This window comes from Sinocyclocheilus grahami, unplaced genomic scaffold (assembly GCF_001515645.1).
Source record: "Sinocyclocheilus grahami isolate Dianchi unplaced genomic scaffold, SAMN03320097.WGS_v1.1 scaffold277.1, whole genome shotgun sequence".
NCBI classification, from domain to species: domain Eukaryota; kingdom Metazoa; phylum Chordata; class Actinopteri; order Cypriniformes; family Cyprinidae; genus Sinocyclocheilus; species Sinocyclocheilus grahami.
Window position 1 is genome coordinate 1,277,300 of NW_015505456.1, and position 22,449 is coordinate 1,299,748.

Here is a 22,449-nt window from a genome sequence, read left to right on the forward strand (position 1 = left end):
AGTATTTTGATATGTCTCATCAAACTGAAATTTTAGTACCATGGTATTTACATCAATAAAAAACTCAACCAAAAAAGTACTGTGGAAGTACCATGGTGCATATGGTAATACCATGGTACTTTAAAATACGCCACAGTGCAGAATTTAATGTACCATGGTTTTTTTGCCATGGTACAAAATATAGCTTTGCATCACAGGAATAAATTATATTTAAAAAAGATTAATCAAATAGAAAACTGATTTAAATTGTAATAATATTTCACAATATTACTGTATTTTCTCTGTTTTTGATCAAACAAAATGCAGCCTTGATGAGCAAAATATATTTCTTTTAAAAAAACATTAAAAATCTAGCTGATCCCAAACTTTTGAACGGCAGTGTAAATACTGTAATAACATTAATCTGTTGTATTAAAATATGATCTGCAAGCTACAGCAGATTGCGGGATTCATCTGTTTTTGGTAGGCAATATGTGTATGATTGCCATATTCATATAAAGCGGTCTTTACAAGGCACTTGATATTACTATCATACATTTCTAAAAACCATGACATTACCATGAAATTGTGTCCAAAAAACATGGAAATATGTACATATACATATATATATATATATATATATATAATATAAATTATTCCTGTGATGCAAAGCAGAATTTTCAGCATCATTACTCCAGTCTTCATTGTCACATGATCCTTCCGAAATCATTCTAATATGCTGATTTGGTCAAGAAACATTTCTGATTATTATCAATGCTGATAACAGTTGTGCTGGTTATTATACTTGTGAAGACAGTAATACATTTTTTTGATGAACAGAAAGTTGAAAACGGTCTTCATTTTATATATACTATATATACATTTCTGACCCAAACCTTTGAACAGTAGTGTATATATGGTAATACAATGGTATTTTTTGTATAGGGGACCATGACAACTGCATTTCAGTAGCAATAAATGAAGAACAATGAAGAGTAAAAAGTAAAAAATAACGGCTCTACAGTTGGAACTGCACTGAAAAATTCAAAAAAGATTGTAAGAGAGCAAGAGAGATGCTGCTAAAGTCCATCCATGCAGAAAGCGAGGCAGTGCCTCCCTGAAAACTGGACATAACCTGCTCTGACTGTACACACTGTGCCCAGAGAAACTGTCGTCTTCTCTCTGTCGCTCGTCCTGTCTATCTGTCTCTCGATGGCTCTAATTAAAGGTGGCCCCCTCCCAGTAGGCATCCAGTGTTTCCATAGCAATGCTGCTCTGCAGTCGATTCTAGCCTCTCGTCTCCGTGGTAACAGAGTCGGGATGCGAGAGGTTCTGTCTCTGTGATTTGGGCTGCAGTGTGTGGGAGAGGGTTGCACACACACAAACATGCATACAAACATCCACGAGCACTCTACACCAGCTAAAACACTCCACACGACCTCTACTGACAAATTTGACAAGACAAACGGCCACAGACACAAACCCAAAAATCTCACATGCTGAGACATTTAGAGATGCTAATAGACTTTTAATTTATTAAAACTTTTTCCATTAGCACAAAATCCATACATTATTCAGTAACTATTCAACAGATACCCTTTCTTACCATGTACCGTGATATTACAGTGTAAAAATTATGGTACTACTGGTAACACTTTAGTATAGGGACCGGTTAACTAGTTGGTTATTAGCATGCCTATTATTAACATATTGGCTGTTTATTAGTACTCATTAGTACTCATGACCATATTCTACATCCCTAATCTTACCCAATACCTAAACTTAACAACTACCTTACTAACTATTAATAAGCAGCAAATTAGGAGTTTATGGAGGCAAAAGTCATAGTTAATGGCTTGTTAATAGCGAGAATTGGACCTTGAAATAAAGTGTGACAATAGTAATACAAAGATCATTGGAGTATGTTTTACAAGAAAATACCATTTCAGCTTTTCAACTTAAAAACTTCACATTTAATTCAATTTGTTACATGCGGTTTCTTTGAAGTTATTGAAATTTACTAGGAGTTTCTAAGTGAAATTTGCTTCTACACCAATTTTCAGTGTGCCATAAAAATATAATATTTAAAAATAGTGGTAATGCCATTATGTTCTTCAAATCATCATATTATACCATTTAAATACCATGCTGTATGAATATGGTATTCATACAGTATATATTCATATTGTCAATAAAATGTGGAAACTGAAAAAACGCTCAAGGTTCAAAACCGTAATCTAATCTTACACCAACTCAGTAAATATTAAATCATAATGAGCATTATCAAAGATAATTCTTGATATTTTATACTCGTATTCAAGTATAGGAAACATTTGATTATTGGAACGCAAATGCAGTCTAGTTATTTCTTATCAAACAAAAGGAAAATTAACAATGAGCAGAAAAAATGAGCTGGCACGCCAAGTAATTCTTCTTAACCAGATGCTGAAGGGATGACAGGAGGAAAAATAAGAGAAAAGAAATGAGGGATTTTGTCCTTTCGTGAGTGGAGATAAATCCTGAATGAAGGATTAAAGGAGTAATGCCCTAAAAAAAGAGAAAAGCTAAGTAGGAAAAGAAAAAGGAGACACACAGTAGATTGAGAGAGGCAGGGGAGGACAAGAGAGGAAATCAAAGCGATGAAATAAAATGAGAATGTGTGTGTGTTATCTAGAAATATAATGAGCACTTGAGCCATCTTACAGGCTAATCACCAGTCACAACACAAGGACCTGGCAATGACCATCAAACTAGCCCGGAAATAGAGAAAACGTGTGTGAGAAAATGAGTAAAACTGTTTTTAATGCGCATGCTGATTTGCACATACTTGACTTTTAGGAAGGTGACGTGTTTGTACAGAGAAGATGTGCTAAACAAAACCCAGAGGGAAATTGATTTTTGTTGCTCAGATGTTGCTCTTTCATAGCTCATAAAACCTAATGGATTTCTCAGATATATTTAAGTATAAACTAGGTTTTATATATTTAAGGAGCTCCTTTTAAATGAGAAACAAATGAAATGTGAAACCGAAAATTCCTGTTTTGGCTGAAAATTTTCAGTTGCTGAAATTTCGGTCGATTTATGAGACACAAACACATTAGCAAATTTCTCCATTTCACTTTGCCTGGTTGTGTTTGGCCTTGAAGTCCTCAACCGAACGCACCGTCTAAAATTAGTCTCACACTCATTCTAGGACTGAAGTGAAATGTTATTGAACTGCTGAAGGAAAGATGCCTTGGTCAAATTCACCTTCTATGAGCTCAGAACTCAAGACGGACTTTGTTCTCAGGCCTGGATTCTTCTTTAAATGTGTACGCTCATGCTGTTAAATTTGTCCTCGGGTCTGAATAATGCCTGTGATCTTGCCAGCTCCATCTCTTAACAAATGGAGTGTTGTTATTCATGAAGAAGAGAGGATTTTAGCTCTTGGTGCTGATACAGTGAAATATAGCCACACTAACTTCTGACTGAAATTATTGATGTTCTATATCAACAACAGAGGGTGTTTTTAATTACATATATGTAAAATAAAATCTCTTTAATATCTCAATTATTTATCCTAGAAAGAAATGACATCAAAAGCAGAACAAATGGAGACTCCTGTTTTTCACATTTTCTCCTGGTAAAATAAGTATTGGTAAGCTCACATTGGGTTCCTCGGCAGATGAGTCCCATTGTTGGGATTGTAGGCCTGTTCTAATTATGTATAGTTAGGATAGAAAAAGATCAAAATAAATGAGTATATCCACAACGATTTTTCTAAAGGAGGAAAAAAAAACTGCCTTATTTGCTGTTGACGTCAACATCTGTGTTTCCAATCAAACTCTACAATACTTTGGTGCAAAAATCAGTTGGTACAGTACCATATCGTCACGTTTATGTTTCTGTTTCTGTTCTACCTGCTTTGACCTAGTTCTCCTGTGTTCCTTGATTAGTTCATTCGGTTCCACCTGTGTTTATTCATTATCTCGTTTGTCTCTGCTCTGTGTTTCCCCCCGAGTTCCTGTGTCCTGTATTAGTTTGCGCTTGTGATGTTTGTGGTTGTCCTTTCTCCCGAGTTTCTGTTTGAATAAAAGACTGTTTGGTGGATTACTCCTGCGTCGTGCGCTTGTCTACGGCCACAATCCGTGACACATATGATGGTCAAACATGTCCATTTGTTTACATAGAAAAACAATGGAAAAGCAATGGAAAACTGCTTTATGTCAACAGACACTTTCTTTTATTTGAGAACTATATGAGTTCATATTTAAAGTAACTAAGAACATTCCTGAACTATTAGCAATGAAATAGCAAAAAATATTTTCCTCTGAGAGTAAATCTGAAGATCTGGACACACACCATGAGTGGTGCCTCGCATCTCACATCTCTGATCAACCACTGGAAGCATTAACATCACAATTCAAATGCAAATGCATGTTTACATGGTATATATGTGTGCGTGTGTGTGAGGGGCCGAGTGGACATACTGTCAGCCATCTGCGTTTGGGATGAGAGGTGAACGTATGAGGAGATAAAAACAGCTTGTCTAATCTGCCTCGGGCACACAAACACACACACACAAACAGAAATAGTGTTTCTCTGTCCTACTGTCCATATGTCTCTTTTTTCCACTACACTAAATAGCTTTTATTTTCTTTACTCGGCCTCTAATAATACCTCCATTTTGTATTTTCTCCATCTGCTCTCTTAATTTCTGTCTGTAAAATATCCTTCTTAATTTCTACCTCTACACTGAAATGCATTAGTAGGACTGCACTCAAAGGAGCCATTTCATTCTTTTGAGTTCAATGTAATATGTAGACGAAATCTAACACAATGGTTTGGCTTTCAACTGGAGGGTCAGAACCCAAGAAAAGTGCTGAATGCAGAAAATACAGTGCAACTAGCCATATAATTTTGCAAAATCGGGGGGAAAAAAATCTTAAGAGAATTATTAACAATGAAAATAAGTAGTTTGTGTTGAGCACAAAGTGTTTTTAATCAGTAAATCAGCAGTGTGATTTGTGATCATTCTATTGTTCTGACCATCTATCCATCCATCCTTCCATCTTTCTATCATTCAGTCTATCCATCCATCCATCATTCTATCGTTTTGCCTGTCCGTCTATCTATTCATCTATCCATCCATCATTCTATCATTCTGCCTGTCTGTCTATCCATCCATCATTCTGTCCGTCTATCCACTCATCATCCATCCATCCATCATTCAGTCTCTCCATCCATCCATCCATCCATCCGTTGTTCTATCGTTCTATCCATCCATCCATTTATCCATCATTCTATAGTTCTCTGTCTATCCATCCATTCATCCATCGTTCCATAATTCCCTGTCTGTCTATGCATTCATCATCCATCCATCCGTCGTTCAGTCTCTCCATCCATCCATCCATCCATCCATCCATTTTGCTCTATTGTTCTGTCCGTCTATCCATCCATCAGTCATTAAGTCTCTCCATCAATCCATCTGTTTTTAAATCGTTCTTGTCTGTCTATCCATCCATCCATCATTCCCTCTGTCTATCCATCCATCTATCTGTCATTCTATCATTCTGTCTGCCTATCTATCCATTCTTCTGCCATTCAATCATTCTTTCTGGCTGTCTATCCATCCATTCATCCATCCATCGTTCTGTCTGTTCACCCATCCATTTGTCCATTCATCGTTCTGTCTGTCTATCCATCTATTGTTCTATCTATTTATCTTAAAAGCACAGTTTTAAAAACAGAGTAGAAAATGGACGTTCAAATTGAAATGCGACAAACTTGTAAAATATGCCCTGTTTAACATTATTATACAAGGATACAAAAGCTTCACGAAGTCTTGAGCATCAATCTGCCATCAAGGTTTCCCTGTGCTAACTGCAGGGGCAGGAAGAGTTTGATGTGGGCTGGTTGCTGTGGGGAAGTTTCTGGATTTTTCACAAGGTTGCTGGGTGACAGGAACAGATGCTTTCAGATGAAGAAATTCACTTCAAGCAGTATGTATACAGCAACCTACAAAACTATTCACGTTTTCTGCCAGGGTGTTGGTGTCAGATGATGAAATTTTAATCTGTATGTGACAGCAGTTCTCTGCCAGTCAGGTCAGTGTTTATGTAAAGCCTGCAGGCAGTCAGCAGAGTGCCTAAATCTTTAATAAGACAAAATACACAGGTCCCAAAATCTCTCCAAATCCCCAGCTGCAACTCTCTCTCACAGACACACAGGCACTCATATGCATTCACACATGAAAACACACACAGAACAAACCACAAACAAGAGCGGCCTGGGACACAGGGGTAGTAGCATAATTGCTCTGTCCCTGAACTATTTCTGTGTATACGTAACAGAGAATTAACTAGAAAAAGTGCAGGAAATACATTTATAATGCATTATTTTAAAAATATTTATAAAAATGGTGAATAACTTGATCTCATTCTATAATCAATGACTTTAGTTGTCAGTTTTGCCAAATGAGGAGAAAGTTATAATAAGACCACTAATATGGTGGTGTGCCACCACACATCACAGATTTGATTTTTGGATTATGTTGGTCAAAATTCACAATCAATAAACTGGCTCACTTTTAACTCATGCATGTGAATTTGAATTGAATTAGCCACAGAAAATTAAACTGGAATTTGATTTCAAATAACATGAAGAGAAATTTTACTGAATTGCAATTCATAGAATTTCAACACGGGTAACGCATGATCGATCGATCATCAATCCATCCATTCATCCATCTATTCATCTATCCATTTACCTATCCATCTATTAATCCATCCATTCAGCTATCTATACATTTAACTTATCTATTCATCCATCCATCCATTCAACTATCCATCCATCCATCTATCTATTCATACATCTACATATCTATTCATCCATCCATTTATCTATCTATCTATTCATACATCTAAATATCTATTTATCCATCTACCTATCATCTATTCATCCATCTATCTATTCATCCATCCACATATCTATTTATCCAGCCATTCATCTACCTATCATCTATTCATCCATCTATCTAGTCATACATCTACATATCTATTCATCCATCCATCCATCCATCCATCCATCCATCCATCCATCTACATTTAGTCATTTAGCAGATGCTTTTATCCAAAGCGACTTACAAAGTAGAAGCAATCAGACCAACGAGAGAGCAACAATATACATTTGCTGTGACAAGTCTCAGTTAGTCCAGCCCATTGCACATAGCAAGGTGTTTTTTTTCTTCTTTTTTTTATATAAATAAATTAGACCGAATAGAATAGGCAAGTGCTAGTTTTAATTGGTCAGGTGATGGTGAAAAATGTGTGTCTTTAGATGTTTTTTGAAAATGGCTAAAGACTCCGTTGGTCGGATTGAGATAGGCAGGTTGCTCCACCAGCTGGGAACAGTCCAGGAAAAGGTCCATGAGAGTGATTTTGTGCCTCTTTGGGATGGCACCACAAGGCGTCGTTCACTTGCAGAACGCAAGCTTCAGGAGGGAGCGTAGGTCTGAACTAACGAGTTTGGGTATATTGGTGCAGCGCCAGTGGTTGTCTTGTAGGCAAGCATCAGTACCTTGAATTTGATGCGAGCGGCTATTGGCAGCCAGTACAAACTGATGAAGAGAGGGGTGACGTGAGCTTTCTTCAGCTTGTTGATGACCACTCTGGCTGCTGCATTCTGGATCAGTTGCAGAGGCTTGATTGTACTTGCAGGAAGGCCTGCCAAGAGAGCATTACAATAGTCCAGTCTGGAGAGAACAAGAGCTTGGACAAGGAGTTCTGCTGTCTGCTCTGTTAGGAAGGGTCTAATCTTCCTAATGTTGTATAAGGCAAACTTGCAGCCGTTGTAGCAATATGGTCTGTGAAGCTTAACTGATCATCCATCACAACTCCAAGGTTCCTGGCTGTCCTGGAAGGAGTTATGGTTGACGAACCCAGCTGTATAGAGAGGTTGTGATGAAGTGCTGGGTTGGCTGAGACCACGAGCAGTTCTGTCTTAGCAAGGTTGAGTTGAAGGTGATGATCCTTTATCCAGCCAGAAATGTCTGTCAGACAGGCTGAAATGCGAACAGCTACTGTCAGATCATCTGGTTGGAATGAGAAGTAGAGTTGAGTGTCATCAGCATAGCAATGATAGGAAAAGCCATGCTTCTGAATGACGGATCCTAAAGATGACATGTAGATGGAGAAGAGAAGAGGTCCAAGCACTGAGCCTTGAGGAACCCCAGTAGCAAGAAGTTGTGACTTAGAAACCTCAACCCTCCAATACACCCTGAAGGACCTACCAGAGAGGTAAGACTTGAACCAATGGAGTGTGGTTCCTGAGATGCCCATATTCATGAGGGTGGACAGGAGGATCTCTGTCTCGCCAGTCTCAGGGCTTCAGTAACTGAGAGCAGTGCAATCTCAGTTAAATGGCCTATCCATCTACCTATCCATGCATCCAACCATCCCTCTATTCATAGATCTACATATCTATCCATCTATCCATCTACCTATCCATCTATTCATCCATCCACCTATTCATAAATCTACATATTTATCCATCCATCCATCCATCCATCAGTCAATCCGTAACCTCATGAACTGTCAAACTCTTTTTATATTTTTTTTAAACTTTCAAACAGTGCTTTAAGTCATCATTCAAAATTTGTTACTGCAAATAATGTTATGTGACTTCGAATTTTTATGTATTTAAACAAATCTGCATCCTATTTGCTACCTCGAATTAAATTCAATTAAAAATTCCAGAATCAAATTTGAATTCAATTCTGCATGGTGCACATCTCTGTTACAATACACGCAGACACTTAAAAGACAACTCTGAAATTACATGCACGGTTTACCGCCCCCTCAAACTTCGCCTTACACTCCACGTGTCTCATACTTCAAACTTCATCCCACACACTGAGACCATCACATCCCAAATTTCATTTCGCAATGTCTGATTGATATGAGCAGAGTTCTGTCTGTCTGAGACCAAGGAATTAAGACTGCAGTATTACATAACTCTGGCTCTTGTTAGCACACTGCTGTGCATGTTTGATACTAACAAGGGAGCTATCAGCGCTTTGATGAACTGACAGCTAAACAAGCTCACCCACATGCATAAAAATCTCATCTCTTTTTTAAAGCATATCGTTAGATACTGTATCTAGAAATATAAAAGAGTGTATTGACAAATGATCAGGGAAAAAAATAGAAAATAATTATTTAAATCCATGTTTTGTGATGTCTGTACTTGAAGTGTCTTTGTCAATTCAAATCTGTTCTTTCAATCTATTTTGGGATTTTTTTCTGCAAATATTGACATATGCAATTAATCGGCATATCATGTCATTTATGTAATTAACATTTATAAATGACTGACTGTTTTTTCATCCTCAGTAAAAAGCAAAGAAATTTGATAAGATGCTCATTCTCTTGATCCTTGCTCTCTACGCTTTCTCTTGTTTACTTCTCCGAGAGAGTGTAAGAGCCAGAGGGCAAAGAAAGGAGAGGGAAAATGAAGAAAATGAACAGACAGAAAATGATAGTTGATGTGCAATTTCACCATCCAATCTGCAGCCACCCTCCTCAGTTGCTTCCCTCTCTCTCTGTTGAAATATTATGTAACTGGGCCCTAGGCATGGTAATTAGGAAGCTTTAGGTATTAGCTAAGACCAAAGACAAGAACAAAGGGATGGTAAGAGACTGTGAGTGTGTGTGGGCATCCTTCTTCACTTTCATATATAATGGTTGAGCCATTAGTGAGGAGTTTTTTTTTGATCAGTCGGATGTCTCTTAGACTTTCTTTAAGATAGCACTGAACTTCAATACTACTCCTGACCTGTGAGTGTGTGTATGCAAATTACAGGTAAAACTAATAGTTTGTGTCTGATACATTAAATTAGACTCTGTGTATCACGTGAAAAAACGTTGTGATATCTTTAGTTAATTAGAAGTATTCTATTCTATAGTGCAGAGCCTAGATTAATTTTCTAAAGTGATTAATAGAGAATATCCAGAGGACTGTGTGTGGATACTTAGTCATACCTTGTATAGTAATACAATAAATAATTAAATACATAAATAAAGACACCTGACTAACATCCATTGACACCCTGAAAGGTAAAAAAAAATAAAAAATACTTATAATGAAAGAAAATAGTACTTAAAATAATAAATAATAAAGTTAATGATGTACAATATTTACAAATATATTCTTCTCATTGGGGTAAAGGAAATATTTATGTACCCACCAGAAAAAAGTGCAATAAGTGCTGTTTTAAAAAATGGCAGCAGAAGAACCAATACAGAAATTAATCAATAACATTTAGTGTTGATAATTATCAAATTATTGGGTTACACTTTATTTGAAAGCGTCCTTGTTGCAGTGTAATTATACATTTAAGTACGGAGTAATATTAATTAAGTACATGTACTATATGGTTAGGATTAGAGTTTGGCATAGGGTTACTTGCATGTAATTATGCATAATTAATTGTTATTATAACAGTAAGTATATGGACATGGTAAATTAAAGTGTTAACAATTATTAGTACTAATATAAAAATGGCAAACACTAATTATAATATTAAATTAGAAATTTCACTTGGTACTCAATGTTGTACATATGGTGGGAAATGTAAAATTCAAATATTTTGTGTTACATTTCAAACTTAATGCTGTCAGAGCTTCAATATTTTATTTAAAACATAAAAAGGGAAATACAAAACTAGATTCCAGTCACTATAGACAACTTTACACACTTTAATTCACACAAACACACAACAATCATTCATGTTTCCTATAGAGGCTTTTGGTAAAAAGCCTGAAAGTTCTGGGTGTTAATAAAATTGCAGAATATTATGATACGGGTTCGTCTGTAGAAACTATAATTAGTCTTATATAAAAACAAATGTCTATTGTAAATCCTTATTCAGACGCATTACAAGGACAGACTGAAGACTTGTTTGTACTCTGTAGGGTCAGCAGAGTGAATCCACACAATATCAGATAAAGCTCTCCCTTCCTCAGAAACAAGTGTGACACTCACTGAAGCAATCGGAGTGTTTGAGGAGGGAGCCCTGTGTGTGCGACGGCGTTTCTATGGAAACGGATGTGGGTGATTCATGGAGCGTGTCAGGCCAAAAAATAAATTTCACATCTGCATGTGTGTGTGAGAGAGACAGAGAGTGGGCATGGTAATGCTTTAATGTTTTTGAGTGTTTAAGAGTGTTTTAATATGCCAGAGTGTGTATTGAATGTGTGAGTGTTTGTATGTCATGAGGGCAGTACTGACATTGTACCAAATATTCATTAAATGCTCTTCAAATATATCAACTTCAAATAATTATTGTATATATATCCTCCTGAGAACCAGAAATAAAAAGCTTTGTGAATCTAGTATTTTTTCATGTCATTACATTGTTTAGAGCAGGGGTGCCCAACCCTGCTCCTGGCGATCGACTGTCCTGCAAAGTTCAGCTCCAACCCTAATCAAACACACCTGAAGCAACTATTTAGGGTCTTCAGGATCACTTAAAAATTAAAGGCAGGTGTTTTGATTAGAGTTGGAGCTAAACTTTGCAGGACAGTCGATCGCCAGGAGCAGGGTTGGGCACCCCTGGTTTAGAGCATAATAAAAAAAAATGGTAAAATAAAATTTTTGGAAAATTATATTTTATTTATATGTTATGCCATGTCCTCTGTAGAGGACACCAGGACTCAGTTTTTCTAAAAATAAAATGACAAGAATAGACATGAAAAGGCAAAAACAATGGGAATTTTTTTTTAATTACCAATCAATTTTTAGGTTTCAGGATTTTTTTATACCTAACTTTGTTTAAGGATGGTTCTCAACTATGTTATAAAATATATAACAAAATGATTTGATATACTATTTTGCTTTATGCAATATGTGTGTAAAAATTCCATAAACTGGTTTTCCCATTAGGCACAATGTTATCTATACACTGTATCTAATTTGCATATTAATGTGCTGTTGGGACAGCATGTTGAAAAAAAGAAGTGTAATAATGGGAGTAGTAATTGGCCAGATTTTCCTAATAATATCTAATATTTCATAAGAATATTGATATATAATTTGTTTTCCTATTCAATTCTTTTGTCTCCCAAAATGTATAATAAACATGCTTTTAGTCCTGGTGTCCTCTACAGTGGATATGTACGAAATCATGTCCTGTTTCATAACAGGAAGTCATATTTTGATTTAACATTTTCCTGAGATGTTGATTTATGACAAACAATTTGAAAATTAATCAGATTTAAATTGTAATTACAAAATATGATCATATTTCCATAAGGATGTACAATTTTATCACTAAATTAATGTCAGTCATTTTTAAAAACCAAGGAGAGGGAGTGGTCACGGTGAAACATCCAATCATTTGGTATCTCTGGAAAGCCCTGAATGTGCTCTGTACAGGACATCCAGACTTAAAACTGTGACATGTGAGGTCTCAGAGAAATTCACTCAAATATAATGTCCACTACAGAGGCAAAAACTCCATAGCTGGGTCTCAGGAGGATATATACAAAACCTCAACACTGCAAATTACTATTGTATATTTGTAAAGAAGTTTTCTGTGAAACTGATCGGAAATGAAGTGAGTTTATGATTAAAACAAGAACAGATATCTGCCAATGGGCTCTAAAAAATGAAATTAACTTGAAGGGCAAACTATAGCTCTCATTCCCACTGACAGATTTTTCTTTTTGTTATCAGCATTAGCTCACTGAATTTTGTTCAGCTTTCCCATCCTTAATTTTAAATTTGCATCTCAAGTAAATGCATCTTTATTTATGAATATTTAGACATTTGAATTTTAAAACTAAAATACTGACATAGACATTCATTCATTCATTCTTTTCAATGCATGCCACATATAATGCCACGAATGTATGAATTTAAGACTTTCTGCTCTAATTTAAGCTCTTTTTAAGCCCTTAAATTGTGAAAGCACAAATTAAGACTTTTTAAGATCAGCAGAAACTCTGATATATATAAAATTAATTTAATATTTGTGATCATCTTAAAGAAAACAAATATCATTGAGTTTAAAAACATATGAAAACACAACAAAAACTGAAAATCATGTTCTACTCACAGTCTCACAGGAATAACTAAAGGCTCAGTGTCGCGCTCAAGGGCACAGTGCTGATGGAAGACCTACAGTTTACAGATCTTCCTGCTGCTAGACTCAAACTACTTCCTTTTACAATCTCATTTGATCTTTTATAAACTTTTATTATGAGCACAAATAGTGGTGATATCAAACTTGATATTCTTCACCTGCCAGTAGATTTAATACACTTTGATCAATGACTAATAGTTCCCAGACAATAACACAACTGCAAGACTTGGCTCAGTTTTACTCTTGTACATCAACCTGAAGTGGAGTTATCAGTGCCTTAATAAAAGTCCATATATATATATTTTTTTTTTTAATCAGAAACTTGTTGCAGTGATAGTTCACCCAAAAATAAAAACATTTATTATATACCCACCCCCCTTAAATTCTTCCAAACCTGAGTTTGCATGACTTTCCTTCTTCTGTGGAAAACAAAAGGAGATTCTGATGAATATTGGTAACCAAACAATTGACGGTAGCCATTGACTTCCATAGTATGGAAAAAATACAATGGAAGTCAATGGCTACCATCAAGTGTTTGGTTACCAACATTCTTCAAAATATCTTCTTTTGTGTCTTCTTTTGAGTAAATTGTGACCATTTTCATTTATTGGTGAAGTATCCCTTTAATAATGACATTGTTAAAGAGAAAGTGCATATTTTATATATTTTTTTGCTTTCTCCTTTCCCAGCTTAATGTGCAGAAGCATACCTAAAAAACACACACACATCAATGGTCGGAGAGTGTTTAAAAAACAGATTAACAAGATGTTTGAAAACAAGACAGAATCTGTAACTTATTCACCTTCCGACATCTGGACTCCTCGATCCTCTCCGTATTGAGTTAATACCTAAAGCTGCAAATTACCACAAACACCAGAACAGAGGGAGAGATGACCTTGTTTCTCCATAACCGAAAGCATAAAACAGCTTAACAGGCTTTGCTAAGGAGAAACTGGTGCTCAGTATGATTGTTTTCTCTAGCTCATAACCTCCATCTTTACTTCTTGAGGCTAAAACAACACAAGATGTGTGTATTTTTGGGTGTGTATTTTTAAATGTTGTGGTCATCATGTAAATCATGCCTCTGGAAGGTGAATGACATTAATGTGATACTGAAAATGTTAAGAACACACACACACACACACACACACACACACACACACACACAGCAGACCTAATCTGTGCTGCTCTGACATACTGATGAATAAACTATGAAGGGAGGAAACTGAACTGGATGTTACACTATTAACATGAGAGAAAGAGATTAAATATAAATGGCTCTGTGATTTCTGCTGTGATGAAAGATTAGATTGTACGGAAATATTTCCTAGGAGTTTTAAGAGTCAAAACATCTATTAGCAGGCCTTTTAACATGCAAAAAAAACACACGGTTGTTTCTGTGCCGTGGCCCTCACTGTGACATCTGATGAATAATTCTGGCAGTAGTGCATTGTGAGAGCTGCTCAGCCTCTGATTTTAAGAACACAAGGTTTGAAATGCTCATTTAAGGATAAAAGGAAAAACACTTCACATCTGTGGCCCCTTATGTGACTAAACATGAGTCAGATGCTCTTCTGTACTGTGATTTTCTTCCAGTCTTCATTAAGAGATGTGACAGATGTGGAAGTTCTTCAAATTTAGAATTAATCTCCACCCAAGAGGTAAAAACTGACTCATACGGCATTCATGAAAAGCTTCTCCTGACTCCTGATGAGTTGCCAAACAAATACTGCTTAGAATCATCAACGTCCTGCTCAAAGTCAGTCCACTTTGTGGCCTTCTTGTTAATATTCCTGGGTGGCTATTTGCAAAGCTCTACTTAAACGAGACTCTATTTAAATATAGAAATCTACTAAAAATACAGAAATCTCTAAAACTGTTTGGCTAGATTATGTTTCTATAAAACGCCAAAGCACACAAAACACTAAATATTTCTCTTAAATTAGGCTTTTAAAAAAAGTAGAGACTGCCACAAAGACCAGGCTTTGATTTAAAGTTGTTTTAATTATTATTAATATTTTTTCTGCAAGGACATATTCAACTGAACAAAAGTGGCAGTTAAGACATTAATAATGTTACACAAACTCTTGGTAACACTTTATTTTAAAGTGTCCTTGTTAAACGTTACACATACATACTATTATAATAAAAATAAATTATGCATATTTACATGCAAGTAAACCAAACCCTAACCATATATAGTAAGTACAAGCAGTTAATTAAAATTGCCCAGTACTTAAAGGGATAGTTCGCCCAAAAATGAAAATTTTATGTTTATCTGCCTACCCCCTTATAAGTCTGCGATCCGCCCCAAAGCAAGACGACGACGCATCAAGTGCCTGCTGTTGAGAACGCACTCAGGATGAGCTCTGGACAGTTCGGACATTGGCGGTGAAAATCAGAGGTAAAAAAATGATATAAATACTGTTCAGTTTCTTGCACAGACCAATCGTTTCATGTATTTACACAATGTATGGGCACGAGCCGCAGGGTTTAATTTGGTTTTGTTTGTGTATGTTTTTTGACTCTCAAAGCCGTGATTCCCATCCACTTGCATTATAAGACTGACAGACTGCAACGGTTTGACTTACAAAAAAATCTTCGTTTTGTGTTCTACTGAGGAAACAAAGTCACCTATATCTTGGATGCCCTGGGGGTAAGCAGATAAACATAAAATTTTCATTTTTGGGTGAACTATCCCTTTAAATGTGTAATTACACCGTAACAAGGACACCTTAAAGAAAGTGTAACCAAATTATTTTGCAATTAAATGCTTTTCTTTTGAACTTTATTTTTGTCAAATGTTATATTCTTTATATTATGAACTTCATATTATATTATAAAGTAAAGCATGTAACTCAAAATTATGCTTGCTCACAGGAACTCTGGTTCAACCAATGGTGTACTCAAACCTGTTTGGCTGAACAATTCTGTTTTTAAGAAATTAACCTCTTCAACTTTAACTCTCTAGAACCTTCCAGAATACAGGCAGCTAAAAGTCGACCCTTAAAGGGATAGTTCATCCAAAAATTAAAATTCTGTCATTAATTACTCACCCTCCTGTCGTTCCAAACCCATAAGATCTTCATTCATCTTCGGAACACAAATTATGATATTTTTGATGAAATCCGAGAGCTTTCTGACCCTCCATAGACAGCAATGTAACTGAAATGTTCCCACTGAACAAAGGTTTTACGGATTAACAACATGAGGGTAAATACGTAATGACAGAATTTTCATTTTTGGGTGAACTATCCATTTAAAGTCAAAACATTAGACTCAGTGTTGTTCCTCACCTCCAAGAGAACCTGGTGCAGCAGTTGGGCTGCGTTCTCCGAGACCTTCCACGGGTCACTCTCCTCCACCAGCATGGCATCCAGAGTTCCCTTCTCCAAAACCACATCAAACACACCATCGGGGAAGGCTAGTCGCCGGGCGTCCATGCACAGCCAGCTGAGCTGAGTGCAGTCCTTGTGTCTCTCCGCCATTCTCTCCACACAAACACTGGAGTAATCCACATTAGTGATGGTGGTGTAGCCGGCCTGGTACATGTCATAGCTCAGAGCACTGTTGCCACAACCTGAGAGAGACAAACAGAGTCTGGCAAGTGAAAAAAAGTTTGAGAGTTCTATTACTGATAATTTAGGAGTCACTCTCGCAAATAAATGTGGTTGTCACTTTCAACTTAGACCTACTGCATTCAAAAACTGTTAGGCCAAGCACAACAGAATAGAACAGAAAGACTTGTTCAAAAGTGATACATTGAAAAACAGCAAATGACAAGAGCATAGAATAACAAACAAACAGAGAAGAAAAAAAACCCGCCTGGACTGAAAGCAAGAACACATCCTCTGTGTGAATGACGATGCTAAGTTAGCTTAGCACAAGGCCAAAAAAATCATGGAGCAGCATGAAAGTCTTGAACTTTCTCATAATCAAAACATTCTAATATTAAAATGTGCCACCTGTGTGACTTTTTGGATAAAAAGTCGTCAGATGATTCAAAATCACCAATCTAACCAGAGGTGTGAGTGACAGGAAGTCACATGTTGTGACTTCCTGTTGTGTCACGGGGGTTGGGCATCTCAGCTCCTGAGGCGAGAGCAACTTTAATTATCGCCTCCTTCGTTAGTCTAATTAAAGAGTGCTTAATGAGCAGTCTTACAGAGGGTGTTTAATCAAAGGCATTTTCTTTCCGTCTTTGTTTTTTTTTTTACAGTTCTTCACCTCAGTCTGTACTCTTCTCACTTAACACTGCATGTAAAGATAAAGTCATGAAGTCATTTTTCACAGGAATGTTGCTGCTCTCAGTGTTATCTGGAAGCTTGCATGCCGTAGTCTCAGCAGGACGACAGGCGTTTCCCTAGAGGCACTTAACAGTACGTTTAAACTAGAGCGTCTCAAACTCTATTTATAGCTCTTTATAGAGCATTTATCTCACTCATGCTGCCACTCTTCTCCCAGATCTCATTACAAAACAGATCTATGCAAGTGTGCCAGTTTGTGCCAACAAACAAAAAATATATATTCGAGCATATCAAAACCGGCTCGAGTTAAAAAAAACTTAATTTCTGTTAAAATACTATTGTTACTATAGTTACGGTCACTACAATAAAACTCTGGTGACTTGCCATCCAAAAATAAATTACACAATCCAACTTAGATACTAAAAGACAATACAGTATTACTTAAATTAATCGATTCCATTTAATTAGCTTTAAATGTTTTAATTTTCTGTTTTCATATTAAAGAGGTCATATGATGTTGCTAAAAATAACATTATTTTGTGTATTTGGTGTAATGAAATGTGTTTATGCGGTTTAAGGTTCAAAATACACATTTTCCACATACTGTACATTATTGTTTCTCCTCTATGCCCCACCTTTCCGAAGCACGTTGATTTTTACAAAGCTCATCGGTCTGAAAAGTGAGGTGTGCTCTGATTGGCCAGCTATCCAGTGCGTTGTGATTGGCCGAATACCTCAAGCGTGTGACGGAAATGTTACGCCCCTCACCATACTGTTGATGCCGTGTCCAGCCGGAGCGACGAGACAAAAACATTAAAACCCATTACAAACGAGGCATTTGTTGCATCCAGTGGTGACATAATTACGGATTATAATGAATTATACTGTCTTTTTACGCGTTGCATCGTGCCACGTAAACAAAACCATGTCTGCATTTGATCGGAGAAATGACAAACAACAAGCGCTACTCTACACTGCTCAAAACTGGTGTTTGAATCATCAGTGGCAAATTCTTTAAATATGAACACGTCCTTACAGTCTGTGAGTCAGAACAGCCAGCATTGTAGTCTACTCTACCAGGATCAGGAAACAGTCCTCCATAAAATGTGCTGCACACATCTGAATATTTGGGTTGAAGTGTTCTGGAACAGTGTTGTAAATAGAACTTAACCACTGATTTCTTAACCTCTTTTGGAAGACCAAACAAAGTAGTTTTGCTTTCACAACAAAACACACAGCGTCTTCATGACATGGAGGTGGTGGCAACAACACTAAAGTTACACCTTCTTTCTTTGCGTGAACATTTGGGTGGCATTATGCAAATCTTCCCACATTGTGACGTAGACATGTGGGGGCGTGTTTAAACGAGGCGTTTTAGGAGGGCGTGGACCAGTCTTAACTTTTATAAGGAATATCTCTTTGGGTTTGAGACTTTAGTCTTTGCAACTTTAGGGATCTTATCTATTCACGAACAGATTGTAACACTCCAAAGAGAAAGGAAAACTTGAAATCAATCATATGACCCCTTTAAAGTAATTTGTTATTTGGTTTTGTCTCTCTTTTTAATTCATATTTTTATTTAACTTTAATTTGATTTCAGGTTTTAGCATTTTTATTTATTTAAAGTAAACTTATTTCATTAGCCAAGGCAGAATTTCTAATTCATCAAAGTAATTATATCTAGTATTTTACCAATAATATTTATTTTCAATAGTTTTAGTTAACAATAGCAATGCTAAATGCTAATTATTAACTTATTTTTGTTTTATAGTAGAAACAATTATGGCATTTTGGTAAAAACTACAGTTAAAATAATTTCTAATTTTTTACATTTGTAATTGCTGCACCAGTACTGGTATCAGATGGAATTGCAATGTGTATGTTGGACATAATATTATTAACTTTTGGACTGTTTTTGGAGGTTTTCCATTTAGGAAACCTGTCTCCAATTTTGTTTGGTGCCACTAAAAATACATAGCCAAATACCTCTGTAAATGGTGTGCAAACGTTTGAATATGAGACACAGACGTTTTTGTGCTGTTTATTAATACAGTTTATTCACTGCCTCATGGGTGTTAATGGTTTATAAGGTCAAAGGTCATTGCAAGTGTAGAAGGAACGAAAAATTGAAGAAAGAGAAACACCGAGACAGAGGGAGTGTGTGTTCCTGATCTGTCAACCGCTGCCCTATCTCCACTCATAAACACTCTTGAATTGAATTGTTTCCGCTCTCTCCATGACATCACCAGCTACACATGGCCTCTGACCTTTACTACTGCTGCCTCGGCCTGAATCCCCCTCTTCAGAGCTTTCGTTGTGGCAACGAAGACCTGGGAATTTCCAGAGCGGAGACACTAACTAACAGGACAGAATGCTAAAGTTAGTCTAGCATATCACACATAGCATTCCTTCATTCCCTGCTCTCTCACTCTCTCCTTCTCCACATAGGGAGACGGAAAAAATGATTCCCTCAGACAGTCACGAGACACGTCGGACAAACATCACAAGACCCAGAGACTCGAGCAGAACGTGCCATTCGCAGATGTCTCTGGAACAGAAAGCAATCTTTAGGATTCATGAAGTCTTTCACCAGTCAGGGTCCAATTTCATAAAAACATCTCTCTCTTAAAATTTTTCTGTAAATGGTAAAATTGGAACACTGCACATCTCAGGCAACTAAACAGTGATCCTCACACCCGTACTATAAGTGAGGATCAGGGGAAGTTTTTAATCTTTGAGGAGATGAAAGTGGCACATCTATGTTTCCCATAATGCCCCAGTGCTGCAGAGATAGTGTAAATGATTTAGCACAATGATGTCATACCAAGCGGAGCATGAAACTTCAAAGTATCACGCAACACCAGCAGAATTAAGACATGACTACAAGCCACTCAAAATTAACTTGTCACACAAAGATATGTTGGACAGAATATTTTTTGGACATTATTTTGAGATTACTTGACAATAACAGTGTCTAATTGGCTGATTATCAAAGTGGAATCTACTTGCAACCTTATCAATGGATAGGCAAGGCCCCTTTACATCAAGAACAATAATCATGACCATTAAGTTTTGAAACATACATAAACATATACATATGTATATACAGTGGGTACGGAAAGTATTCAGACCTCCCTAAATTTTTCAATCTTTGTTATATTGCAGCCATTTGCTAAAATCATTTAAGTTATTTTTTTTTCCTCATTAATGTACACACAGCACCCCATATTGACAGATTTTTAAAAAAAAAAACGTATTTGATACTTGGCTATAAAAATTTTAGATTTGTTTTCTTTCGTATGATAAACATTAATAGTACCATTATGGATTACCACTGGATGTCCCTTGTAAAATATGGATCATGAAGCAAAACCAGCTGAGAACCATAAATACAAGTGCCATCACTGGCCACTGAAAAACCTTCAGCGATTGTTCACAACAGGCACAACAAAGCAGTTCCTCTGCAGGTCTGTAATGAAAGTACAAAGACAGAAACACAAGAAGCAATATAGATCAGCATCTGAACGATAGGAAAAACATTGTGTACCAGAAATGATCATCACTTTCCTCTGACTTTGTAACTGCTTCGGACATTGGTGTTCTGAACATGCATGTTTTGTCTTGGAAAACCTCCACGCATTTTTCTCTCTATAGTATTAACATTCGCCTTGATGTTACATCCATAAAGACACACACACTCTCGTATAGTTCCCGGAAATGTCAGCTTCACGGAGGGAGCGGCTCTGTTGCCTTGGTGATACGAGATAGAGCGCAGCAGACCGTCTCCCACAGGGCTTTGTTTACCAGCCTCCCAAAGCATACTGGGAATAGCAGATACACAAGAACACATGAACACACAAAAACAGAGAGAGAAAAAATAACCATCATCAGCAGTGCTGTAATAATTAGGTCACGAGAGTGCAAACATGTAGGATGAGAGAAGCGGCGAGTACATGTGCGTATGGCTCTAAACATGTTCTTTCCACTATAATGCGTCTGTTTATCTCGGTCACACATACAGAGACTCTGACATCATCTGTCACACACTATCAGGAATATTCTCCAATGAACCATTCAACCAAACTAAACTCATCGCTAATGAACTCAGACGTAACTTTTATTGTTACATGGACACCAATGCATGACTGATATTTTTCGACAACAAGACATAATCGATGGAACTGTGTGTGTGAAATTGACTATCAGGATATTAGTCTCAGTGTGAAATGTTTCAAATCGTTGAGACAGAGGTCAGAGGTCAAAGCCAAAGTTCACAGACTAAGTACAAATTCAGTCTCTCTATATTTATAAATAAAAACAGGTATGAATACGAAAACCCTTCCACTTTTGTTCTATATACAATGTATGTAAAAGTATATAGACCTATATAACAAAAGCTGTCTTTATACATAAAGTAACAAACAAATAAATAAATAAATGGGATCAGTCAGTAAAAGGAAATTTTAACTTTTATACAGAAAAGTTGCATTAAATTTATCCGAAGTTACAATAAAGGCATTAATAAAAGATAAAAAAATAAGATTCTATTTGAAATATTCATGAAAACAAATGTCACAGGAATAAAATTACATTTTAAACCATATTAAAATAGAAAGCAGTTTATTTAAATTGTAATAATATTTCACAATATTGCAGATTTTACTGCATTTCTGATAAAATAAATGCAGCCTTGGTGAATATAAGAGACCTCTTTCAAAAATATTAAAATCTTACCGATGTACAGTATATGTCAAGATATATATGGCAAAAAATATAAAGAAATAATTAAAGAAACAAAGAAGCTATTTGAAAAAGTTCAACACCAACCTTATTAACTACACACATTCATTTCAGTGTCATATTATTAAGGTAACCCAAAAATGACCCAAAATAAAGTGAGTAGAGCATAGCGATGCCAAGGCAACATTTCCAATCACCCTCCTGCCAGGCTGCAGTCTGTGCTCTCACACACACCACAACTTCTCACATACTAGTTTTCACAAGAACACAAGGGAGCCTTTACGTGTATTCTCAAGTGCGTGTTAACATCGCTTTCACTTGAGTGGGGATCGCCGCTTAGTATGTGTGTGTGTGTGTGTG

At 36.4% G+C, this 22,449-nt stretch overlaps 1 protein-coding gene across 5 annotated transcripts in view; it reads right to left on the reverse strand.

The window, feature by feature from the left end:
* LOC107600061 (endothelin-converting enzyme 2-like) overlaps nucleotides 1-22,449 on the reverse strand; it is a 75,662-nt gene that overhangs the window by 24,673 nt on the left and 28,540 nt on the right. For all 5 annotated transcript variants that reach the window (XM_016291828.1, XM_016291829.1, XM_016291831.1 and 2 more), the window contains exon 4: nucleotides 16,399-16,682. In XM_016291828.1, the coding sequence (XP_016147314.1) occupies nucleotides 16,399-16,682 (284 nt within the window). The remainder of the gene's footprint in view (nucleotides 1-16,398; nucleotides 16,683-22,449) is intronic.